The 27,130-nt window shown below is 43.1% G+C and overlaps 1 protein-coding gene across 5 annotated transcripts in view; it reads left to right on the top strand.

Annotated features, from left to right (window-relative positions):
- Nucleotides 1-27,130, top strand: part of LOC6735712 (zinc finger CCCH domain-containing protein 18) — a 64,464-nt gene that overhangs the window by 13,916 nt on the left and 23,418 nt on the right. For 4 of the 5 annotated variants that reach the window (XM_016181369.3, XM_016181367.3, XM_016181366.3 and 1 more), the window contains exons 4-12: nucleotides 7,465-7,684; nucleotides 7,746-8,005; nucleotides 11,091-11,224; nucleotides 11,284-11,556; nucleotides 11,621-11,813; nucleotides 12,309-12,433; nucleotides 12,498-12,716; nucleotides 13,173-13,314; nucleotides 13,388-13,463. In XM_016181369.3, the coding sequence (XP_016029088.1) occupies nucleotides 7,465-7,684; nucleotides 7,746-8,005; nucleotides 11,091-11,224; nucleotides 11,284-11,556; nucleotides 11,621-11,813; nucleotides 12,309-12,433; nucleotides 12,498-12,716; nucleotides 13,173-13,314; nucleotides 13,388-13,463 (1,642 nt within the window). Of the gene's footprint in view, nucleotides 1-1,685; nucleotides 1,830-4,711; nucleotides 5,102-7,464; nucleotides 7,685-7,745; nucleotides 8,006-11,090; nucleotides 11,225-11,283; nucleotides 11,557-11,620; nucleotides 11,814-12,308; nucleotides 12,434-12,497; nucleotides 12,717-13,172; nucleotides 13,315-13,387; nucleotides 13,464-27,130 lie in introns of those variants that run through there. The other variant, XM_039292451.2, reaches the window with a different exon arrangement.

The following is a 27,130-nucleotide window of genomic DNA, read 5'->3' as shown; positions in this document are numbered from 1 at the left end:
TATCTCTGTGTGAACTCCATCCACGAGTTATTCGCTCTTGGCATGACGACCTCCAAGTGCTTGCGTCTGCTTCAGTGCCTCCTCCGCGCCGTCCCCTCTTTCACTGCATCTTCATCGCCTCCTTCTCTTTACGGCAGTGTTTACATGAAGTTGGCAGCGCCTACTTGCCAGAGGTGACGACCCCCGACCTCCGACCCATTGCCCCTCGCCTTGTCCCACTTCTCTTTTTGCCACTGTTTTTCCTCATCACTTTTTTTTATTGTTTGTGCTTCTGTTTTTCCCCGTTTTTGGCGTTTTTTTCTTCTTTTTTGCCAAACACTCGCTTTTTACTTGATTTCACGGGTTTTTCGCCTCGTTTTCAGGGTTGCCGTCATCGAAGGAATTTGAGGCAATAAAACTTAATTCAGAGTGCAGTTGTGTGGGGTCAAATTGGAATTCAATTCAATTAGAAAAGTATGTGCGCTTAAATACGAAAACCAAAACAAAATCAATCAATTTTGTTTGTCTAGCCGAGAGAGCACTAAATAAATAAGTTTTCAATGGTCTAACACTCTTTTCGTATGAATCAAAGTTGATTTGCATGAAAATAGGTATACCTTCTGCTATTTGCTAGTGTTTTATTATGGCATTATTATAAATAATTTGAATGCTATTTTAATTGACTTTTTTAGCAGCGCCTAATTTGGTATTTCAGCCGTGCATTGTAAACATTGTACAGAAAATATTAGCACGCCAAATTGTCGGATAAATTAAATTTATTATTGTGCACTGACAGAACCTTCGCAAATATTTAATTCTACTGAAATTGTATTTTTTTTTCTATATTCAATTAAGTTTCCCGATTTGAAAACGGATTGTGTACTAATTGTTGCATACTTTTTGGGGCACAAACCCTAATAATAATAATACTAATTGCGTTGCTCGGTCTGCGAATTAAAGTACCAATTTACTCTTAAATTGATAGCAGAATTTCCTGATTAAATAGAAATTTAGTATAACTAACTGATTAGCGCTTCAGTTAGTTTAGATAACACAACTGATTAGCGAACTAGCTGCTGAGCATTCTAAACTAAAACCCATTCACTAACCAACTAATTCCACGCATCTAACTGACTGATTACCAAACTAGTTACTTTTCGTACTTCGTTACTAGTTGCTTTAGTTAAGTTTTGCTAGTTAGTTACTAGTTCCTGCCGCCAAGTGACTGATTACCCAACCGTCTCAGCTCTTTAGCTCTTTGCGGCTTTTCGGTCTCCCCAATCCCCAATCGCCGCTCCAGTTGAATGCGAATGTGGTTCACTTCATTTCGTCGCTCCATTTTGGCTTTTCGATTCGTGGCTACGTGTGTGTGTGTGGGTGTAAGCGTGTTTACTTTGAGTGCGACTCTGTGTCTGTGTGAGTGTGTGTGTGTGAGCTCCCCATGAGCTCCGCTGTCGACGTCGCTGCGACTGCGTCGCTTGTTTTGTTTGTTTGCGTTTGTTTTAGCTGCTTTGCTGTGCTGCCTTTGCCTTTGCCATTGCCTTCTGCTTTTTGCTTTTTGCCCCTTGCTTTGTTTTTCTTGCGGGCACAAGAACAAACGAACGAGGGCAGCAACAACAATGCGTCGCAGGGCTCCACTGCTGATAGAGCAAACTCGCCGCCGCCGTCGCAGCTGGCGTCGCTGGCAGCGTCGGCGTCGACAGCGGGCGCTCGATCCGTTCTTGCCGCCGCAGTCGCTCTTTTCAGTCGTCGTCGTCGGCCGTCGCTGGCATCATTATACCGTTCCATCGTCGCGCGATTTTCAATCTCAATTCGCAATTGTTTATTGCTCAAATAATATATATATATATGTAAATATGAATGTGTGTCTGTGTGTGGTTGTTATCAACAAAAATGCCAGCATGTGTGCCAAATCAAAATTGATAAATGCACAATATAAAGTGTGACAGCAACAGCAACAACAAGAACAACAACAACAGCATGTAGCAGGAGCCAAATGAGTGTATTAATAATAAAAGCAAACAAAAGTTCAATGTCTGTGGTCGCCGGCAACGGTGGCAGTGCCCCAAAACTGGTTTCCAAAATGAAGTTAAAAGGAAAATGTATAACCAGCAACTTAACGACGCCGCGTCTGCTGAAAAAACAACAAAAAAAAAAACAGCAAACATAACGACCAACTTTGTGCCCTTTTCCAGTTAGTTAATCGCCGGCTATCATCTTCAAGGGTTAACTTAAAGGTGTCAGTCGTTGGAGATGTGCGCGTGCTCTCAACTCGGCGATGAGTCACCGCACTTTGGCTCAGTGTATCGATAATCAAATTGCTGGCAGGCAGTTCAATGATTTCCATGCGGGAACTATTAAAGCGTGCAATTAATTCAATTTAAAGCAGTTAAAGCTGTGCACTTGGCATACCGTTGCAAGTGTCACTATAACAAATTAATGGAGATGCAGGAATTACCAATTGAATGGATTTAAATGCGACACCAATGTGCGCAATTAACGATATATTACAAGGCTTACATATAGATGAAAAAGTTTATTGAGAAATGAGAAAATCCACAGTTTTAGGCCAAATAAACCAATACTCAAATCTGCTTAGTCAAACTGACTGTATCTCTAGTTTAAAAGTTAAAAGTTAATCACTCTCGCCTTTCGTTTGCTTGCTAAAGAAAGTCGTGATCTTTAAAAACAAGCATATTTGAATTTAGATAAAGATATTTTGAATATATTTGTAGTACCATAATATTGAAGTTTTTATATTTCGCACCTCGAGAAATGCCATCTCTAAGGCCAAACGGGCCAAGTTTTTTTTTTTGGTTATAATGCAGTGTATCTTAACCTGTCAACGCGGTGGCAGCGCCATTAGCACTGCGCCTGTGTGAGTGCGTATCTGTGTGGCGCGAGTTGAAGTACAAGTACAAGTACACGACTTGAGCAAGCGAGGCGGCGCGAGTCAAGAACACCAACTACCGTTTCACTTTGCGCGCTTTAAACACGCGCATTTTTTGCCGTTTTCCGCGTGTTTGTTTGCGTGTACCGTTCTAAAAATAAAGCCACCGTTCCATGTGCAAGCCCCCTTGCTAGATTGTGTCTACAATATACATGCATACATATGGACATACTTCTTCCACATTTCTCCTTGGCGGAAGGCAAAAGATTGCTGCCCGTGTATTTCTTTTATCGGTTATTTAATGTGATTTATTTGCGTGCGAATGTTGATTTATATCGCCCCGAAACCAGTAACAGCCGAAACTATAACAACAATATCAACTCCCAGGGTTTATCACGCACATGGGCACTTAAGTGGGTCAAAAAATAATTGCCACGCCCCCTCTGGCGCCTTCGCCCCACACACACACACACACACACACTGAACGGTTTACTGCTTGTCCTTGTCCTCCCACATTGACCCACTTGGGTGGGCGTGGCTCGACTTCGAGTTGGGGCTTTAGTTTCGGTGTTGTTGTTTGGTTTTGTTTCGCTTTGTTTTAGCCAAGGCCAAGCAGCTCACTCCCGTTACCAATTTGCAATTACCACACAACGCCACTCACAATTGACTTCTGTTTACAGACAATCCAATCAATCGGTTCGCTTGGAGTTCAGATCCCTATCTCAACTAGCTAACTCATGTTAAATAGGTACTTTGAATACTTGGATACTCGAAGGGTTCCTATCGATTTGCTCGCCTCTAATTGAAGTCAATTAAGTTTTCGGAATAATTGATTCATTAGCCGCAATCTTTTTGTATGCATTTCCTATGCATTATAATTAATTAGCAGCAGTACTGAGCTTAAGCGATAAGCTTAAATAATATATGTGTTTCAGTTAGGTACTTATAATTAGTTTGCTAGTTACTTTTAGTTACTGAGAAGCGTAGAATGTTTAAATCAAAACTCAATCTAAAGTTGGCCAACTATTGGGGAAATCCCTCAACCTTTCGCTCTGCCCCCCACGTTTTGCATTTACTTTCGTTCGAGTGCGAAGCTTATTATCCAACTTGTGCAGAGCAGTTTCCACCCCACTGTCTGTTGTTATGGTTATCAACTGCCACGCCTTTCGCACGAGCTCCATTTGATTGTCCGGGGCGGAGATGAAGGGGAGTGGACAGAGCGATGAGGGAAGGTCCCAGCACTCGTATCCACGCGATACTCATTCGCAACGTGTGGAGCATTTGTGGCTTGTTGTGGCTGCATTTTTGGGAAGCAACAGGTGGTGCTGTGGAGAGAAGTGTGTTAGAACAGATAGCTCATTGGCATAATTGTAATACTACTGATCGTAAATCATTGAGTCACTGTTGGGCTTAATTATTATACCTATGGATAAATTGGGTTATAAGCAAACAAAAGGCGAGTTTTAACAAAAAACTAAATTCATTAAAAGTGGAACTAAAAAGTAATGATTATCTTCTGCGCGGTTTAATGTACGCTACTGCTGCGCCTCCATTAGGCCTGGCATGTTGCATGTAATGCATAATTAGTTACCTCTTAATCGCGTGTGTTTGCGGAATTTCGCAGCACCCCGGGAACGGATACGGATGCATCATTATCATGCTCATCACCATCACCATCACCACTACCATCATCATTATGAGCATTATCATGGCGAGCGTCATCCGTCGCCGCGTTCGCGTTTTATCCACGCCCAAGTGCACACCGCAAACATAAACAGAAGGAGAGCAAGAACGTTTATATCGGTTTCAATTAAATTTAATTTGTATCGTGTTGTAATTAAGGTGCCGCACACACAGTCAGACGCCGAGAAATCTCTAATTAATCTGCCAGAGAAAACACAACAAAACACATGAAGTGATTCATTCAATCTCAATTGAATACAATTGAGCAATTGAAATGCTGTGAAAAAATGATCCACATTAGTGGAACAAAAAATACAAAGTATTTGAGTGCTCAGTGAACCAGTGATTTTCCCCCTGCTCAAAATGGCTCAAAACTTGACCATGTTGGTGGCCGAAAGCAACAACAGTAACAATAGTACAACCAACAGCAATGAAAACAACAATAGTAGCAACACGCCAGTCAATTTCAAGCCAAAGGACACGAATGGCTGGAAGGATTACAAGAAACTAAAGACATATCTCATCCTAAAGGATCAGCAAAGCGAAAAGGTAACATGGCTAAGGTTGCTCAATCGATGGTAACTGATAAGCTATCGATTTATTCGATAATTCTGATTCAATCCAATACTGATAGTTTTATGAAAGAATATACCTTGATTAGCTCAAATTTTATGAATGATAAATGGTAGTAGTTTTATGATGTTCAGTTACTGGTAATTTTTTAAGCTGCCGGATGTGACCTAAAAAAATCGATAGCCAACTCAAACACAGCACAATCGAAAGTTGTTGCTATCGGTGATAGTTACGATTCCATATTGTAGATAATAGTGTCAATCGCGCATTGTAGAAAGCGTTCTTCGGGGTATTCAATATGCCCGTGCAATCAATCAATATTGACCCAAATTATAGACTAAACAAACAATTAATAATAAACCATAAAGATAAAAACTTAAGCTGACACAATTCTGAGTGTTTTATAATCCTCAGAAAAGGAAACAAGTCCATTAATTAGTAAAAGTTACTGACTCCGGGGGAACTACTTATTTATTTCTAGCTGAAAAAGTGGCTGAAAAGTTGTGAACAACTTTTTTTTACATCAAACAAAAATGTTGCCGACCGCAATCCAGATTTCCTCCCACTTTGTTTTATAATTAACAGAACAAACGCCACAAAAGTTATGAAAGAACGGAAAAAAGTTGCCCATAAAAAGTTATTAAACGGTCATGACCCCCATTTCGAAATGCTTATCAGCAGCGTGAAAAGCAAATACAAACAGAAATGGGGTCTAAAAGAGTTTTTTTTTCTCTTTTTTGTTTTTGTTTTATGGGGGGTTTGCAGACTAGAAGTGAAGTCAACGAGGGAGCATGGAAAGCGGACATAAAAAATGAACAGCAGAAAGAACATCTATAAAAACGAATGACGAACTTGTTCTTCCACAAAGCCAACTGTCAGACGTCGGCTTGTAAGTGAGCACTCAAGGGGGAGGGGCTGGCAGGAAAAGGAGAAGGAGGTGGCGGTGGAGGAGACGCCACCGAGCCATTGGATCAATAAATATAGATGACATGGCACTGTCCAGATTGATGCGATATGTGTGTGCGAGCCGCATGACAAAGCAAACAAACGAAATGGAAGCAGATACAGATACAAATACTCGCACACTCGTACATACATAAATACTGTGCTCCCTGTAGGTATGGATACTTTTGTATCTGAAAGTTACCCATGCTGTGCCCGTTGTGCAATCAAAATGCGCGCCTATCACTGTCAGAGAATCTGACACAATGAAATACGGAAAGTAAACAAACAATTAAATTTACTTAGTGCCTAATAAAATATATGAATGCTCTGACCTCAGGCTCGCCGGTGTTTTTTAATCTAAGTGGACAGCTGCCCAGATACACAAGGCGATCAAGATACATAGATACACAAATTCTGACGGTGGTGAAAAAAGTTTAGCAGGCGCCGTCAAAAAATTGCATAAAGTTATTCAATTGAACCGAGACCATCCACTCGGTCGTATACGTAATATGGAGCTCTTCCTTCTCTTAGACAGTTTATGTTTTTCTTTTCGGGGATGCGTTTGCACGTGCGTAAATTAATTTGTATAAACACAGATGACGTCTGGTTACGGATTCCCGTGGGCTGGGCTGTGGGTGGCTGACAGGTCGTATACGTAACGCACGTTTGCTTATGACAGCAAGGGAGCGGAAAATTGTTGTTTGCAGGCGCGATACACCGTGTCAAACTTGATAATACTAATTAATCAAATTTAAAAAATGTGTCATGCTCATACATATGTGACAATTGTTTTGGCTATATAACTTTTGGTTCATTGAAACGCATTTTGGGTCACGGATAATCCTCGAGATTCTAGAAGTAATTCTATTGCTAATCGTACGGACCAACAAATCTGAAAATCTTCCAATTATATTAAGCTCTTTTATTAAATGCTCGCTGCTGGTTGCATAACGAAATGTTTTATTCATGCGTTTCAATCCATCAATCAACTTTAATGTAATCTATCAATGTCGTTTCTATGTCAGCGTGTTGAACAATTATGAGCATCAAAGACGGTTTGCGATCTCGAAGTGTTTAAAAACTTAAATCCGGCCAATTAATGCCTCGCGCTTGCTGGATAACTAAATATATGATTTTTATTTTCGGTTTTGCACATTTGTTTCATTGCATTATTCACATGGCGTAAAGGTCGTTACTATGAATAAGACTTAGCAGTTGCTTGCTAAAAATCCCCGGTTTGTTAATCGATTTTAAATAGAACCATATTTGTGAGTTTCACACCTCCGATGTGGTTGCTTTCACAACTCCGCTAAATGAATCTGTCAATTCTTGGATGAGGTCTTTTGATTTTGCCTTGGCCAATGACTAACACAATCTTATTTGGACTTTTCCAGGCATCTCATAAACCGGAGTCGGAGCGATCTTATCTGCTGCGGAAACGCTCCACGCCCGTGGCCGAGAGAACCACTTTCGTTTGCTACACCTGTGGCACGGACACGCCCTCCTCGCAACTTCGCCTTGTCTACTGCTGCCCGAATGCCGAAAGGGAGCCCTATTATCCATTCATCAAGACCATGAAGGTCTACAAAAACGCTAGTCCAATTAGCCCGCAAGGTAAGTGCGTTGAGTACCAGTCGTGTCATCTCAACTAAGGCAATTATCTCTTGGCTTTCAGGCATGGTCCAGGTCTGCTCCACCTGCAATGAGAAGCACTCCGGCTTGGCGGAGGGCGGTCCACCTCCAGCTTCATCCAGCACCCACTCCGCAGTGGGTGGAGGTTCGCCCAGTGCTGGCCACTCGCTGGAATCGAACTCGGCCATGTACAGCACCAGTGGAGCGATAACCGGAAATAGTGGGGCACAATTCGGGGGTCGTAACTCACCATCCGAGAAATCCCTGGCCAATTCGGACTCCATGAGTAATGTGCGATTTAGGGTAAGGAATTCGCCGATAACTGGTAGAACGGAATTCATCTTCTCACTAAACTAGTTGCTGAGTAAAAGGAAATGTTGTCATCATGACAATTAACGAAAATCCATAGAGAGAATAGTTTAGTATTGTATCTGAAACAAACCCGTTCGTATTGGTTATAATAGGAAATGGTCTCGGCTGAAACTAATTCTTCCTAGTTCGCTTGAGAAGAATCGGTTATTTCATAGATGACGCAGTTGAATGAATATATTGTCAATAACAATTTGTGAGCTTTACTCGAGTGAGATTCTCATTTGCCTGCATTATAAATAAACCATCATGTATGTGCGTGTATTCACAGAGTATCTGCTAAGTGCGCAAACATGGAAATTTACTAGAGAGTGCGCGGGAGATAATAGTTATGGTGTACCAATATAGGAATAACAATGATTGCACTTATTACAGCAACTGGTGGGAGACTGAGAGGATCGGATCGGATGGGATCGCCTGGGTCAGTAGCAGTGGCACCCGCAGCAGCGATAACCATGCTCACATTTCCAGCGATTAGCCGCACTCACTTGCCCCCTCTGCGGTATGCGATAACCCAGCTGATCCGGGACCCATTAAAGTGCCAGGCGTCTGGGAGTGGGCATACAGTCGTCAGATAGACGGCGGAGGATGGTTCACGACCTGGAATTGTTGAGTAATTCATTTGTAGCCAGAAGGCCGTCGGCTAGGGAAGGCTTATCAGGCTCGGGAGTGTGTTCCCCCCTGCCTTTTGGAGCTAAGTCTAAAATAAATTCGATCGTCAGCATGCTGGCCAATTTGAGTCAACAAATGGCCAGATTAGATAGCCGGAACCCCTGTTCATTGCCCACGGCAACCGTGCATGTGCCTCCTCTACTCCTCTGCTCCTCCGGAGAAGAGCAAACAAATATAGAGCAAGTGCGAGTGTGGCGGAGGAGGGACCCAAACGAAATTATCGTCTAAACAAGACGGCACATATGCGGGGGCAATAAAAACTGGGTAAACTTGGTCGAGTCAGAGTCGGTTTTTTTGTGTCAGCTTAAGGCATCTGCCTCGAACCGGTTTACTTGTCTGCTTTTTGCTTAATTCTACTTAAACGCTTTTTATTTATAGCCGGCTGTTGTTGTTCTTCTTGTTGCTCTCGAAGCGCCTTAGTTTTGTTTATTTTGTTTTTAGTTCTGCTGTCGCATTTTTCTCTTTTTCCCCCAATTCTAATTTGAAATCTTTGCGCGTTTCGCAGCAGACAATTGAAAGACTTGTCGTCGCCTGGCTCATAAATTATTACCATCTTCTTAAATTTACTCTTCATATTCGCATTCTTGGGATTTATGTTTATTTTATACGATCGTGTATAGTGAAATACTTTTGTTTAATCTGCCAGTGTTTGTTGACTATTTGTATGGCTTAATTTGTCTTAAAGTTTTTTCTGCTTGATTTACGGTTTCGTTTTGCTGGTTTTAGTTTTGTTAGATTGTTTCCTGTGTGGCCCCTAGTCATTATTTATATTGGCCAAACAGCATTGTGTCAAAAGCTTCTTTCTACATACATTATATTTATTTTTTGAGAATTCAGGCATGTCTGCAGCCTTGACAGAGTTGATTGACTTGAATACACGAATAAAACACGAAATGATCTCTATGTTTCTAAGCAATTGCGAAATGTTTCTTCATGTGTCGGCTTCGGCTTTGATTAAACAGTAGTCATCTGTTTGTTAAGCATGTGGTTCGGAAAAATGGGAAAAATTCCAACACAATAATTTATCTTTGAACAGGTGTCTGGCATTTGCTCTATTTTCCATATCTGTATGTACGAATTCAACATGCGTGTACCCATCATATACGAAAGCCCGCGTTTATTCTGGGTTTATTCAGGTCATTGCACAATCGAGCAGAGTTTTCGAAACTCGTTTTCTTGCATAAAGAAACAGTAAACTGAGGCACAAAATACGAAATTAAATATAGATAAATGCAAATATTTATCAATACGCCAGCGACAATAAAAACAACACCAACAGTAACTCGATATTTAAACAATTCATTCCGAATTGTTTACATTTGCATTGTCTTATTTGTTGATTTCGGTTTTCATTTTCATGGGAATCCACTCGGCATTATTTGCATTACGGTCTCTGGGCTTTGAATTGCAAATGTTTGGCTTGGCAACACACGATAGAAGTAGGATCCATATCTGGTGACTATCATTGCCGTCCTTCCTCAGATAGTACAATTTTAAAGGTTGTAAATGTATTAAGCAAACAACTGCCGTCTCGCTGAGCCGAGTCATTCAACTTTCTGGAGTAGTAAATATCAATAATGGCTGATAAATACCAAATGTCCAAATACGCTTTTAAAATTTCCGAATAATCAGTTCGTCGATGGCAAAACCATAATGTTTGATTTAACCAATATAATTAACCTCTTTGTTTGCTGTTCTACCCACAATTGATTCAAGTGATCACGACCCCATAGTTTTCAAAGACCAGAGAACAGAAGAGAATTCCTGTTCGACTTGAAGGGCCCTTGAAAAGCAAATTATATTCAAATACGGACATTGTTGACATACATCATCTAATTGGTGCCAAGTCATGTTCGGCATAAGTGAACAAATAAAAAAAAACCAATAGGCTTCAACTCTGAACTGCAGTAATGATTGATATCAGTAGTTGTAACCCCAAACCATCTAATTAGTCCTAAACGGACTGCGATAAGAAAGCCTATGGTTTTGGAGCGGTATTCGCTCTCGCCCTCGAAATATAAGTCGCAAAACGAAGGGAGATAAGTGATACCCACACGGTTCGAACTGGATCGAATCGGTTTTTACGGCAAAAGCCGAAAGCAAAACCAGTCGATCGCCAGTCATAGTCGAGTGCCTACTCCTTGAATAGCAAATCAATTGTAAAAAAAATATTTAATAAAATTTGGTTGGGCTTCAGCTGATTAGATAGGTTCGAAGTTAGTCTTTGCGGATCGCCAAGGCAGCTGGCATTCGCTGAGGACAATCGCGTGTGCCTGATATTCTTAGAACGAACACACAAATAGCTAATACAATCTGTATGTTTTCATTTTCATTCCATTATTGATAGCCCTACGAGACGAACTCGAACAATTCCAACTCGAACACGGCACGCGACCTCAAACAAATTCGTCGCAGCGATTCGCGTCCCAATTCGCCGAGTTCCAGCCAAGGAGCCATCGAAAATGGACACGGCCAGTATCCGTAAGTAAATTATTGTTATTAATACACCTATATCTAATGCTAGCGTTTTCTTCTTGCAGTTGCTCCATTTGCAAAGTGATGTGCCCGTCAAACAAAATGGATTGGCTGTCCACTAGTGCCGAGCATATGAACTCCCACGCCATGCACTTTCCCTGTCTCAAGGCCAACGCCGTAACCAACAACAACAATAATAACAATACCAATAACAACAATAATAACAACAACAACGAACTTAACAGCAATCGCGTGCTGGCCTGCAAGGACTGCAAGGATTACTTGGCCAGCCAGTGGGAGACAATGGATGCAGAACGGGTTCCCCTCGAGCACAGAAGGTTATCCATATTATTGTCATTGATGTGTACGTGTACGTTTCTAACTGGCGCTCTCCACTTGCAGATACAACATTCCCTCGCCCATGCTGACCTCCAGTTCACCAAACGGATCTCGTCACGGCGCCATGAGTATCAACACTCCGCCCTCCACACCATCCATATCATCCTCGACGCCTGCCAGCACATCAATCTACTGCTATCTTTGCGGCCTGCACTCGGACCTAACGTTAGCCAGAGTGCTCTATGCCAGTAAAGAGGTACCTTCATCGAGGAGGGCTATAGAGATAAGATAGTTAAGAGGGATGCTTAAAGAGCGTTGCACGTAGTCATATAAGTTAAGTGTGAAAGATATAGGATAGGATGTAAAGACTCATCTACTAGGCGTGTAAAGCTATTGAAATGACTAGGGGCTAATTTTCACATATCTCAGGAGTTTAAAATGTATAACTATAGAAAACAGCTAAGGTATTAATGTTTTATTTGCTGATAATTTGCTGATAAGCCAAGCCCTTTTCCAATTTTATATGAATATTATAATATATAAATACAGTTGGTTTTAGATAACGTTAATACTAATAGATACAAAACACATATATGTTTCTGCGAGCAATGATTAACAAATTAACCTTTTTGATAGAGTATTAAGATTTGTTTTGGTGTACTTGACTGATAGTCGAATTTCAAAAGGAAAAAAGATCGGAATGTCGAATAGTTCCTAGCATATGTGTAACCTGATTCTCTTTATTATTCAGGGTTCGCGTCCTTATTTCCCACTGTTGCTCAAACACAATTCACTTCCCAATGCGGAGCAGTTAAGAAACAATTCGGCGTTGGTTTGCACCTTTTGTTACCATTCCATGTTGAATCAGTGGCGAAAGTAAGTTTACAGTCCTTAATACCAAACAATGAAATAGTCATTAATGTGCTCCATTTTTTGGCAGGTATGAGGCGCAAAGTCCCAGCGTGAACCCAGCGGATCGTAAATACAATTGGCACGATTACAACTGTCACCTGTGCGGCATTACGACTTATCGGAAAAGAGTTCGAGCGTTACCCGTCAACGAGTTTCCCTTTGTGAAGCATCAGAAGAGCGACGACGGCCTGCTGCTGGAAAACGGAGAATACGCGGTCGTCTGTCTGGACTGCTACGAGAGCTTAAGGTGGGAAACTGAACAGAAAGCAGTGCTCCAATTGTAACTTCTAAAAAATATACTACATACTTTAGTTGGTTACCTATACAATTCAGGAAAGCAATAGTTTAGTTAGTCTAGATCAAAAGCTTCTTAAAACAAACTAATCTGTGAGGTACAGGTGTTCTGTAATATACTTTCATATATATCAGTCTTATATTTTATAAAGACAGTGTTTATTGTGTCCTTTAGATTAATATTTTTCTTTATTGAAGTAAGCGAGATATTGTTGAATCAGTAGGAGAATCATGTTGATAGCAGGAAAAAGCAGTTCTGTTTGGATAAATACTGGTTAGCATCACTGATAAAAGAAGTGGGTAATTGCCTACCATAAAAGTTATCATAAACCTTATATTCGTTATGAAAGTGAAAACAAACTCGCACTTGTTAGATGCTTATCTTAATAATTATATGTATTCTTTATAGACAACAAGCCTCACAGCACGATCGCTTTGGAGTGCCCATATCCAGGCGGGCCTACAACTGGGTGCCCCAACCGCCTCCGCCGGAGGACAGTCCCGAGTCCGCAGTGGCCCGCTTGCCCTGCGGCGAGCGCTCCGATCGCATTGTGAGTATCGGTGTATTCCAGTAGCTGGACAATGCAATCTGACCCCTGTCCATGTGCCAATTCTCGCCCCCAGCACATCAACAATGCCTTGCGGCCCGTGCCAGGAAAGAAGACCACATCGCCCAAGCAGTACGACAAGTCAAAAGAAGGTAAGTGACTCCTCTTTCGGCGGGGGAAGCCGATCCGATTTCGCTCCGACATCGGTATTCTGGTAATGCGAAACGTCAAGCCAGCGCCCCGGGGTTAGCAGGTTCAAGTGAAACCCAATTCGCGTCAATAAATTTCAATTGGTTTCACTTAACTTTGAGTGTTCGGCGTTGGCCGCTTTGCTCGGACAGTCCAATAATAGCCTGAGCCGGGCTTGGTTAGCCATCCAGAGAAGAACATTGGTCAATGGTTCGGGTTGCGAAGGCACTTGCCCGGTTCGGAGATTATTTGCATTTTTGCTCAAAAAGAGTTGAGCATTTGTGGGGAATCTGTGTTATGGCTTTCTGTTTTTGCATTTAAACTGATTTCACAGTGCTTTGCATATGCAAAATTGCATGAAGGTAGCCATTCCAAAGAACTTTATGTGGAATTCATAAAAATGCTGCTTCATCATTTCTTTATCACCTGCATCACATGGGTTAATACCCACATGCATCGTGTTAAGAAGTTTAAATTTTTGGTTTTGAACTCTTTTATTCTGATTCAATTTGAGGGCATTTAGGATATATGGAAACATTTTCGTTATTCAAAGAAAGGCATATTTTTCAAGCTTGTCCATTGTACATTCAAACACATTTGTCTTTTCCTCAAATTCAATTTTTTGGTATATATCATATATCGCCACTGGCACTCGAGTGTCCTTAATCCCACATGAATACCCACCGCACACTCGGAAAAATCTCAGCAAAAGCTTCTCTAATTGCATTTCCCCAATTCGAATGGAGAGGAAACTTCAACCTGAATAAGAAATCAACTGATTAAATGCCCAATAACAAGCTGGGACCACAAGGAGGTTTCCATGTACTAGCTGTTGTAATAAATATTGATTTTTTATGAATTGCAATGGGGCTGGGGGTGTGGAAGCGAGTGCTTTCGCCCCCTTTCCTCGCTTATTTATGCAGCAGCAATGGCGTCGGTAAACTTCTTCAATAAAATGCCAAAAAGGAAACATCATAAAAATAAATAAACAGAGAAACCACAAGCTCACAGACGGTCTCCTTGTGTACTAGTGTGTGTGGGTGTGGGTGTATAACATTGCACACGAATTTTTATGCAGCCCACCCACCATTCCAAGTGAACCACGAGCCACCCACTGAAAACCACCTACAAATGCCACTTCCGACAACAGCAATCCCCCAAAGGAAAAGGAGCATGAGGACGAAAACGAAAACGAACGACCGAGCAACCGAGCGAGCGAGCGAGCAAGCACAAATAATAAAAGCAACAGCATAAAGTATTTCGAATTGAATTACTCCGTGTTATCCTGTCAACCATACGAAAACACTCAAGACCATTCAACATGCCACACGCTTCCTGTGCCCATGCACACCCACTGTAGCCGGTTTCCCCAGGGATACCCGCCTCACCACCGCACACACCGTTTAAGGAGTTGGCATCGATTTGCAAAAAGTATATTACCGCCCGGAAAGAGGGGAGAACTTGAAGCCACCGCCCCACTCTACTCCGCTCCACACAGACCTCCACGGGCAGCCCGACCAACCCGCCCCTGGGCTGCCAATAAAACGAAGTTATGCCCCATGGTGGTTGGGTGGTTGAGGAGTTGAATAAGTAAACATAAAACCACTGAATTTACGCTTATTGCACCCGCAAACATTTTGTTTAACACAACAACAGACGTCGTCGCACTCTCCCTCTCCCGCTCACATCCTCTATGGCCGTCTCGCTCTGCACAGTGGGTTGTGTGGGTGTCATTTCCGGCCTCAATTTCAAAAGAAGCTCAAATTTCCACACAATTTTCCGGCTTCGCTCTTTGGCACTTTGGCTCGTCTCGTTTCGTTGCGTTTCGTTTCGTATCGTATCGTTCGCTCTCGGAATGGTTTTTTACCCCACCAAATTGGGTTGGGTTTTCCACTCCACCTACAGCGCAGTGGCACCACCCCCCAGTATTTTCCCTTCCTCCTTCGTTTGACTGACAGCCGTTTCCTCGCTGCCACTTGTTCAGTCAGTCACTCAGCAAGGATCCAGCTTGGCTACAGCAACCCCACTCGGGCCACAGTTCTGTTTTTGCCGCCTTTGGTTGTGCTTTTTACTTTAGCCACATCTTGTTGTTGCCCAAGTTGCCACCTTTGCCACAAAAATATTTCAAGCACTTGCCACCGCACCGCAGCCCACCCCAAGCCAACCTCAACCCATCCCCTTCGCCCGCCTTCGTTTCCGTTTTGCGTAGAATAACAGTTACATTATCCTTTTTATTGCCACACTTTCCAGACACGAATGCCAGGACGAGACTGAAAGAAAAGTGTGAACGAGACAGCGTAGTGGGCAGGGGTGTGGTTTAAGGAGGGTGTTCGGGGTTCGGAGTTGAAAACCAGGCCCAGACACAGACATATTTGGCTTGTGGCAAGCTACGACCTAAGCCCCGACCCTTCCTGCGCCTTTTCACTTTATTGTGCTCGCCCCCTGGAACCCAGAAGCCGCCCACCCCCTCTTTCACAAGCTTGAAACTTCCAGGAAATTGTGGGCAAAAAATGTGCACTGCATTTATTTTTGCTACAGCTCTGCTGACTCGAGTCGCAGTAAATTGTGGTAAACACGAAGCCAAGTGTTTGGAGAGTATTTACTCGGTTTGGGCCCACAGTGGCGGCACAGTGGGTCGCATCGTCATTTGCATAATTGGCAAACATGATTGCAGACAACGGAGCTGATGTGCAGAAGAATGGGACGTGCATGATGTACATTCGAGGGGAGTTATGCAAAGTAAAATTGACTTCTAGTCCTAGATTATGGTGATTTTCCTACTCCTTGAATATTCAATATACGGTGGGTGGATTTTCGCTTTGAATTCCTGCGAAGTTTGTCAAATTGGAGGAAAATTGCTCAGTCTTTTTACGTATTTTCCTTTTTCGTTCTATTTGCAATAAATGACGATCAAAATAAGGAATACTTAAAATATCCCTGCTTTAAACAGCTACAAATTCTGGCAATTGAGTTGCGTGTTAAAACGGTTTACTGTCTTGCCCATTTCGACAGGACATTTTCCATTTCGAGCAACACGCTTTACATCTTTGTTGGCAGCGCAGTCTTACAACTTCATCCCTTTGTAATCATCATCATCTGCTAGCAGCAGCTGATTTATCCCACACACCCACTCCATCCGCCCCATCCGAAAGATATATGCATATGGTGGTGCTCGTGGCTGTCAGCACATAACCTCAACTCACTTAGGGGGGATTCCTTTGTGCCATTCCTCCTTCGTCCGTGCAGCTCACATAAAGCGCTGATGTGGCATGAAAAAACATATAAATTCTGCCAATCGATGAAGATAAAATACATTTTGTAATACGTTAGCCCGCCACCCGATTTCCCCCCGCTCCCTTACCGGGTCGGGCGCATGGGCGGGCGGACGTCTGAGGTCAACCGTTTGAGTGTGGGCGTCTTTTGGGAGTCAACGAAGTGTGCAACGTCAACTCGCACGCACACAGTCGCACATAAAGGCATTCCGTGTGGGTGTAAGTGAAATTTCAAGTGGCGCTACCAAGGCAAACTTCGGCATTGACTCTTAGTGCCCCACCCAGCACATGGGCTAGTGTGTACAGTGGAGCCTGCGTAACTGAAACGATTTTAATTGGCTTTGTAAGTAGTTAGTCAATCACATTGAATTAAAGTATTCTCTCATTTCTTAAAAATGGAATATCTCTTATTTATTTTAATTAATTTGTATATTTTTAGTTCAGGCTAAAGTATTTGTCCTGTTTATGTGCTGCTGAGTGTATGGAAACCCTTTAAAAGCTTGTTGTTGCCAGACACATAAACGTTTAGCCCATAAACCCTTGATGTATGGAACATAAACACCACACTTGCAAGTGCCACTCATTCGGTGGTTTCTGGGGATCCGGACGCCGGGTGCGAGGTATCGTGGGTCTTGTGGCCCTTGTGTCACTGGTTAGTGGTGGTGGTGGCGGTGGTTGCTTGCCAGCTAACTGCTAACTGAAATCCAATGTGTGTCCGGATACGGGCACGGGTTTGGGATTGGGCTTGGTCCTGGTCCTGGTTCTGGGTGTGGGTGTGGGATCTGGGTTTTGGGTTTCGGGTTCTCGGTCCGGCAACCGCAATGTCAATAAATATGTTACGCCTGACTCGTCCTTTTTTCAGCCCTTCAAGGGGGCTGTTGTCGGTTAGCAATTTGGTTAAACATATTTATTTGAGGCTACTGGCCGGTAGTTCATTCCCATTGGCACCCACTGTGCTTTTCTTTTGTTCGATTTCGGCCGGAACATCGAGTTAGCCGTAACAATTTCTGTATTTTCCCATTCAATTTGTAGGCATCGATTTATTTCCGACAATTGCAGAGCAGTAAAAATATTTTCATTTGCCTCAATTCGATAAAAATGAAATGCATTTATTTGCACAAAGTTTTCCAGATTGAAATTGCATATTTTGCTGCCGCATAAATTGCACAAGGTTTCTATTAGCCGGGCTTACGAGATCTCTCCATTGACTGGCAAAAAGCTGATGCCAAAAGATAATCTTATTGTTGACTCCCTTTTCCCAGTCACTTGCTATACGAAAACTTTTTGGGTTCCCCAGCTAGTTGTTCGTTACTTTATTGTTGCACAAACTGCAGTCCCAAATTTAATTAAAAACTTGACAACAACTAAGGACCCGACTTGCAGTTTTATCAGCCCCGCAGGTGCAATGGGGGCAGTGGAAAGAGAGGGGTGGAAAGCTCCAAGACACGAACTGCGCGATTTTCTTGTTTCACTTTTGTTGCTCCTTGTTGTTGCCTCTGTCGCCGCCATATTTACTTTGTATTTGTTTACGTTTTTATTGTGTGCCTTAGCGCACGAATTTAAATATTTGCCAGTTGCTCCTTGCTGCGAAACGGCAACAGAAACAGACGTACAATAACATTTGTGAAGCAGGAGGTGCACAGTGAAAAATAAGGGGTGCTGCTAAAAAAAAGCTATAAAAAACTTGTAAACGTAAATCCTCTTTTAATTTACTAAAGGTGTCTGAAAGTATGCATCGATATATATGGAATTCCTTAAGAACTACAAAAATTTTATTAAGTTGCCTTTTTAATAATACAATATTATTATTTAATGAAAAGCAAAGTTTTCTTTACCCATATATTCCTAATTACATATTTTTGCAAACTTTTCCAATAAAGAATGATGAGTTATTTTCTTCGAGTGTACCGTTGTTGCTTCTTTTATTGCACTTTTCACTTGCTCCACCTCGCCCCCTCTTTCTTTCCGCGTCTGTTTGTGTATGTGTGCCAGCGCCAAAGTGATTTACTGTTATAAATATTTGCTTGTGAGCTTTTTAAGTACTTTTTCTCTTCGCTTCCTTTGGCGTACTTTGGTTTTTTTTTCGGTTTCGGTTTTGTATTTCTCGGTGCTGTTTGTTGTTTTGCACTTTCTTTTTCGCCACGTTTGCTTTGGCATTCATTTCCAGTTTACTCAGTTCTTCGTCAGCGCCTAGTAACTGTTTGCTTTATGAGCTCAGACCGGCTTTCGAGCGCCACCACCCAACCACCCACCTACCCACCCACTCGCCTTTCACTTTGTTTGCTTGTTTCTGTTGCATACTTTTCAGCGTAATTTTATTGAATCGTGTTTACCCTTATGTCGACTCGGGTTTTGTTTGTGTTTTCCTTTACTCATTTTTATTACCCGCCCCTTTGTGCCGTATATTTTAGGTTGTTTTGCTACACGGCAATAAATGTTAGTTTTACGGTTCGTTGGAAACTTGAAACTTTTATTAAACAGACATATACTTTAAGAAGCTTACCAATTATAATTTAATTACTATAAGTTTTATTATATGAATTCAGTTAAGAAACAATACTGCTATTTGCTCTAAGACGCTGGTAACACTGTATTCCCTTGTAGGCAGTCTCTACTGTGCGGTTGCAGTCCTGATTCCCCCTCACCTCTCCCCGGGGGAATCATTTTGCATTAACTGAGCAAATAAACCAACTTTGTTATACTTTCGTTCATTTCATTTCGTTTGCCTTGGCCGTAGGTAAAGAATGTAGCACGGAGAGGGGGGTCGGGGAGAGGCAGAGGCGTCTAAAGCTGTGGACCTTGTTTGCTGTTGATATTTCTGCTTCTGGTTCTGCTTTGGTTTCGGTTTCTGGGCTTTTGTTCTGCTTGGATGGGTATTTACCCTGTTTCGCAGTTGTTTGCTCGTGCACCCCCCTCTCATTTGCGCCACCTCATCCCACCTTTGTGTGTGTGTGTGAGAAATTGAATGCTCAATTGAGCACTTAATTAGCAAAAACAGTTTTTAATGACGACACGAAAGCTTTTATGCTTTCAATTCTTTGTGCAGTGGGGTCCATTTTGAGCACACTGAGAGAAACGCAACAGAGTAGATCCGAAAGTCTTAAGGAAAACATCTTAACAATTCTGATGTTCCATCGTTCTGCTCAACGAATACTTTCAGTTATTTAAATGAATTTTTAATTGATTCAAGGCAACTTTTTTAAACCCCCTCGTATTTTTATGTGCTACGCTGGGAATAAGTTATTTGTATGGTGGTTGGTTTTCTTGTTAATTGTCCGTACTTAACATCAGCGCTTTTGGGGGACTGGGGGGAATTCCCGTTTATTTTTGAGCACGTGTCGGCTCCTTTTCTTCACTCTCCCATTCTATCAGTTGTATCCACTTCGCCTCTTGTTCGCTCACGCACACAAATGCCTGCATGCGTCCGCAATAATTGTCGATGTGATTAATGTGTTTTTAAGTGCATCATTTTGAGCATATTACGAGTTTATAGGGGTTAATTTCGCTCCCCTGAGCACTTTGCATGCCAACGAGGCCCCTTTGGCATTTTAATTGAATTGTTGCCATTGCTTTGCCCGCTCACGTTGTTTCCGATTGTTGTTGCTGTTTTCTGCATGGTATTTATGACCGCTTCCTTTACTTTTCCTTTGTGCTGCGCCGCGCCGCCTCACGATTTTTTAATTAACGCTCATCTGCTTAAGCGGAAAAGTGTTAAAATTGTTTCGCGGTGGGGTGAAATGCACAGAAAAACATAATTCCCTTGAAAAAATGATTCTGAAATTGATAGAAATTAAAACACCACCAGCATACATTGCTTAATACCTAATTTGTATAATTGACTGCTCATAAATAACGTAATTTCCTAATATCTTTAAGGTAGATTATCATATCTTAATCGACTAGTTTCGATTTGTGGTCAGTGTACGGAAACCAGAAGAGACTTCTGAGAGCCTGAAGATACAAATAGTTCTGTATTCCTTTGCGTATTCTTTTCCTGCCTGTATTGGCAAGTATTTCAACCCCCAAACTTGAATGTCGAACTGCGTAAATCCGCTTCCTTGAATCCGTTCCCTTTGCTCCGATACCGAAAGACAAACATCAAGTGGCACTGGGCATTGGGATATATCATAAAATACTTCAGTTAGCTGATGATGATGATAATGATGCGGATCCTGCTCCTGGGCATTCATGGGCCCTTCATGCATCAGTGGGCAACAACAACATTTGCAAATTCAATTGAATTGATACACGCACCACTTGTTAACCAATTCGGCCAGAACGAGCCCTCCCATGGACTAGCCGCCATCAGCCCATCCAGGAATATGACCCATCCTGCCATCCGGCCATCCTACCATCCTGCCATCCGGCCATCCTGTTATCCAACCGTCCATCCATCCAATCATCCTTCTAGCCTTCTGCAACCACCTAGTTCCCTGGCCCCGGTGCGGTCGTCTTATTATTGGTTTTACATACACATCCGTTCCTCAAATATCATTAGAAGGATACGCATACGCCTCCCATGAATCCAGGATTGCAAGTCAGTCAACAATGTGGATATGTGGGGGGTGGACAGATTGACAGGGGGTGGTGTGCCAGTAGGAATTGGTGGCTTGGCACGCCGGGTTATTTGAACAATGGCTTAAGGGCCTATAAAATCACACAAGGGGTTATAAATCCATTTGCAAAACCAAAATCCAAAAATATCCCAAAGCCAAACAAGGGGCTTACCGCCTGCCCTGCTCCCCCCACCAAATTCCAGCCCCCCAAAATAGAGGCCTATTTTCATGGTTTGGTGACATCCACTTGGTTGTATCCTCATGTACATACCCTTATATATGCATGTAGGCATTTGCCCCGGGCTTAAACCGAAAAAAAGTTCATGTAAAATGGGCACTGAGTTCGTGACTTGCATGATTGATCTGCAGCACTGGAGAAATTGAGCGAAGAGTTTGATTAACAGCGGTTGGGTGGCTCAATCACAAATTGCCCCGCAATGTATGCTACGATTTTTGTTAAATCCTATCGCACGAGATTTTGCTTTACTTTGTACTTTTTTAATCAGACCTTTAATTTTTTAATTTGAAATAGAACCCTGAGTTACCCTGTAAGCATTTTTAATGTGGTACACTTAAACTTTATCTGGAGATAATTTTTAAATGGCAGTCTTCTCGTTGCCTTCCAGATTCTGTCAATCAAGCTGCACACCGTTATGAAAAATAATCGTTCATTGTCATACACTGTGTTGTTTTTCCTTTTTTCTTGGGCTTTAAAAACTTTTCAGAATGTCGGAAGTGGATGGAATGGTGGCGTTGCCATGGATGACACAAAAGCCGGTTATGTGCTGGTATGGGGATCTGGGAAACTCCCGCTGCATCAGCGCCCTGTTGACGACTTTCTCGCTTATCCGACCCTGCACCTGAGCTATTTGTGCACTTTTCACATTTGCACCGAACACTCAACCCCTTTCACCCGTTCTTACCCCTTTTTTGCGCTGCGTTTTGATGGAGCGCGTAGTTTGGCCATAAAAGTTTCGCAGCTTGCCAACAGCAGCAGCAGTAGCAGCAGATTTTATTAGTTTTTCACGTTCTGCATTTTCCGCGCGCGCTTTTCACATGCCGCTGAAATGCCGGAGCCAGCCGAAGCTCGGTTTATTGTTATGGCAACATCGTAAAAATTTATCATGCTCTCGTAGTTGGCAAAACGACAACACCCCAGCCACAGGAACAACACGAATTCCGTAAGAGGAAAAAACGAGGAAGAGGGGCGAAACACACACAAAAAAAGAAAACAATAAAACAAAAGCAACAACAGCAACAATAATAACCACACCCCAGAACAACACAAAGCAAAGTTATCGCATTTTTATGACAATTTGACGACGACTTTCATTGCAATTTTTAAGGTGGCAAGCCATTTCCTTGGAGCGCCAAAAAGACCCAAGTAGCGCACAAAAAATGGTTTATATCTATATCTTCATACATTCGCGGACTAATAGTCTGGGAGTTGTGATTTGTGCAGCTTGGCAGCTGAAAGTTGTTCCTCTGGGTGCCTCATGCACACTGAATGTTTAATCATAACGAAAACTGACGATGTACACAGAGGGAAGCATAGCTGAACATGAATTGCTCGACAGCAGATGGATGAAGTTTTTACAGCGTGCTTTTTAAGTGTTTTGAAATTATTTGAGAAGCATTTTAATAACAAAATTTTAGTTGAATACGCATATATATTCAAAGTATCCATTGTTTGGGATATTAAAAGTGGTATTTAAATGATGAGCAGCTTTTTTCAATAACATTTTCAAATTGTTTTCCAACCTGGAATTTTCCAAACAGTGCAATATTCGAGCAGCAAAAAATGCCCGGAAAATACTTTCGACACGCTCTATTAGTTAGAAAATAACCCAAAGTTGGCTGGCATCTGAAAAATTAACACCAAAGCAGCACAGAGAAAGGAAAAGGGACAGGTGTACGGAGTAGGGCGGAAAAGGGGAAGGAAAATTTGAAAATATTCTCACATTTGAACTTCGAGCAGGAAACACTAAAATGCAATGCCAAAAGCGACGGGAGCAAAAAAAACAAGGTTACCAACCGACTGGTGAAATGTAGAGAGTGTTTTCCCCCATTTCTCCCAATTGGAAAGCCCCCGTTCTCTCCCACCCTCTACGATTCTCCATTTTTCTCCCTTTCTCGCTGTTATTACCAAGCCAAATCTCTCGTAGCGCCACGTAGAGCGGAGCACACTTCTCTCGATTTCTCTCCGGGATTCCCTCTCTATTGGCCTCTCCGTTTCTCTCTGGGATCGGGACTCGCCACCATGGCCACCCTGGCCACCTGTCTAATCGGTGTTTGTTAGTATATAAATCTAAAAGCTAATCCGCTTGTATTTCCGCTTGGGCGCTGTGAGGTTAGACCGGAAATTCCGCTCTACATGCAGAATGCAGCGGCAGAAACAGCAGGATTCGAGGGCGCAAACCCACTCGCAAGGACGAAAACGAGGAGAATCCGAGGACGATGTCGAGGACGAGGACGAGTCTAGGAATATTGACGCTGGGTGTCGACGTCGGAAGTTGTGTTGTGCGCCGGTTGTTGTTGCTTGTTTAGGGATTTGTTGTGGCAGCCGCCATACACTTGCTCACCCTAAATGGCTCCCGCTCGTGCTCCTCTCCTGCGAATATTTTTTACAGCCGAGGGTTCCTTCTGCATGTGTGTGTGTGTTTGGGTGAGTGTGTGTGTTGCTGTCCGTGTGAGTGCACCAGTTCCCAAAGCTCTGACGCCTGTGTCAAGGTATCGATGGAAAGCCGAATTCAGGAAATGTTGATTTTTTTCGCCTGCCCTTAGGACACTGAAAGAAATTTCACACTCTTATAATTATATATATTAAAGACCACACCTTTAGTTTGATTTTAAGTATCGTTTGTAAATGTATGCATTAGAGTAAATGTACACTATTTATTGAGCAATATAGTTCACTCAGATTGTTAGAAACAGAATCAAAGAATCTTTGTCTTCTATTCAACGTTATCCCGATTACTTTCTCTCAGTGTAACTATCTGTGTATCGCCGAATGCTTCGCTGGCATAGCTGCCGTTGCTGCTGCTGCTGTTTGCTCTTGCTGCTGCTGTTGCACATTGCATGTTGCTGCTGTGGCACGGCACCTATCCACATAGCTAGAGCACTCGCTCCGCAGCTGTCTCTTTTCCACAATCGTTCTGCGTCACTCTGTTTCTCTCAGCATAAGGATACAATGGCTTCGTATCCTGGCCACACGATTCGTGTGTGTTTGGTTCGGCTGGAAGATGGCCTGCCAGTTGCTCCTTGAGCCCGGAACTGCAACCAAAAGGGGGTCTGGCTGTTCTCGTTGGTGCTTGGGTGGCGCTCGTTTTGGTTATGGTGCTATGGGGTGGTGCATCCACCGAGAGCAGGAGACCCAACCACGGAGAACCGAGAGCGAGAACTTGAAAAGTGAAAAACTTTTGACTGTGGCTGCTCTCCAGTCGGGAAATGGCATGGTGCAGTGGGAGGTAGGCGGTTCGCTGGGTGGTTTTCTAGGTGGTTTAGTGGGTGGTTCCTAGTGCGGTGACTGTGGGTCAGGTGCGGAGCTGTGCTGTCAGTTTAGCACAAAGCCATATCCGTTATGAGCGGACGAAAAGAGCAACAAACTGAGCGCTCAGCCCGGATTTGTACGTCGGTTCAAAAGGGCAAGTGGGGCAAAAAAGGGGAGCACACAACCACAGAAGCGCATACACACACACGCACTCTAGGATGCCAGATAGAGACAGGTAGGGAGGTCAGAGAGAGAGGGACTGCTTTTGACCAGTGGCCAAGTCCGAAGCGAGGGCTCGTAACTAATAACCAAGTAAATTGATACGTGACCCTGCATTTAAATGCCATTATTGCCTACGCCCCCAGACAACCTATCGCTGCCCCCGATCCCCTGACAGTGTCCAACCGGGGGTCAGTCAAGTGAGTGGAGGTCCTGCTCTTGGGCCTGCGCTTGACTTGCGCCCACCTCGCAGCCTCACGGACTCGCAATTTCGCAGGAAGTGTGGGAAATCAAGCGAGGAAAGTGGGGAGCCAAATCGGAAGGGGGATGCGGATACGGAGCGGGAGCTCCGGGAAAGCTGTGGATAGGGGCCGACTCTCGACTCTCTGCCAATTTGTGATTGGAATTTTTGATGAGCCCAACTGACGTATTGATTGACTGACTGTGCACACAGGACAGGACCGTAGCATCCTGCTAGCATGCAAAAATTCAGTTCTCCATCTCATCTCGTGCCAGCCCCTAGATCCCTGCCTCACGCCCCCGTGACGTCTGTCAGCGGCAGAGGAAGTCGGCAAAAAGTTATCCGAATAGTCCGGAAGCCGATGCAACCACAGTGGGACTCCGTTATGTTAACTACGGATGTAGCGAAATGTATTAAATATTTACAACGAACTTGGAGGTTAGGAGATGGTGGTCGATTTCACAAAAGATCTCTTTTAATGTGTTCAGCTTCTCAATGTTGTACTGTAATATAGGGGGGTGCACTGACTAGCTTAACTTTCTGGCTGGATCCTTTTTCTTTTGGGGCAAGTGAGAGAAGTAATCGCTACATGTGTATGCTGTGCATCCAGCCACTTTTCAACGCCCGTCCACCCGCTGACCTCAAGTGGAAGTTTGTCTGCAAGTCCTTTTCGTCCTTAGAACAACAATTGTGCGAGGCCAAGCGACTTGGCGAATTTCCTTCCACTGCTCCTGCTGCTGCTGCTTCCTTTCGGACAGCTATTGTGCTACTGTGAATGTGTGTGTCTGTGAGTGTGCCGAAGGAAATGGCTGCGGAAATGAGCACGGAAAATTGTACACACGACCGGAAACTTGGAAAAGTTTCGTTGTATTCTCAGACAGTTGCAAACGGACCTCCCCCGTGCCCCATTTCCCATTTCCCGCTTGGCTGCTGCGACTGCCCGCGGGTATGATTAAAGTTTTCCTTTTAATTTCTAACAATTGTGTTTCGGTTTAGATTTGGGTTCTCGCTTTCCTTCCTCATCCTCTGCATCTGCGGTTCTCGACTCGTTTGCCCTACGAACCGAAGAAGTGAGCATATTGATTTCTGGGGAATACTATATAGAATTAGTAAACTGCAAACTGTAATTGAGTGGGACATGGCAATTATTTCAGCATTCACTGAATTTCGAACTTTTGAGTTCAGTTCGTTAGCTGCAATTGCATTACTTTGGTATCAGTGGTCAATCTTATGATGCACTTTGTACTTAAAGACTAATAGAAAAACTAAAATTCAAAGAAAAAGAAAATATGATCGTTCGACACGATCACGGAATGATCATTCCCTTAGGCGTTTTCTGCTGTAATAATATAATAGGGAATCACGGATTCACATTTTGTTATTTAGTCATATTCACGCGTCCCCTTGGACATGTCGTCATGGAATCACGTGGCTTTCGTAATCAGCAGTGTCCAAGGAACGGATTCAGCAATTGCCACCGAAAACCGCTCACTCGTCAAGTCATCTGCGGTCGCCTGTCGGAATGCCAGGCATTTGGCACTGGCAAAAAAGGGTATTTAGACATTTACCGTCTACTTAACATCGTCGTCCTTTCTCGTCGTCCTTCCTCTTTTCCCCCTCTAGCTCTGGCATTTGCCTTGGAGCTTTTCCAGTCCGCGAATTCCTCGCACTTCCGTGGGGTTTCGTGCCATTTTGAAGTCCTGAAGTCCTCACTTCCCCCTCCCCTCTCCATCGCACTCGTTTGCTCCGTCTCTTTCCTGCAGTGAATCGTCCGTCTCTTTCGCTGTTTGCCCGCCTGTCTTCGCAAACTTGTCGCTATGTGGTGTGAAAAATATTTAAGCGTGAAGTTTTA

Source organism: Drosophila simulans, chromosome 2R (assembly GCF_016746395.2).
Source record: "Drosophila simulans strain w501 chromosome 2R, Prin_Dsim_3.1, whole genome shotgun sequence".
Taxonomy (NCBI): domain Eukaryota; kingdom Metazoa; phylum Arthropoda; class Insecta; order Diptera; family Drosophilidae; genus Drosophila; species Drosophila simulans.
Note: the sequence above shows the minus strand (reverse complement) of the source record. Positions and strands in the feature narration are given on the sequence as shown.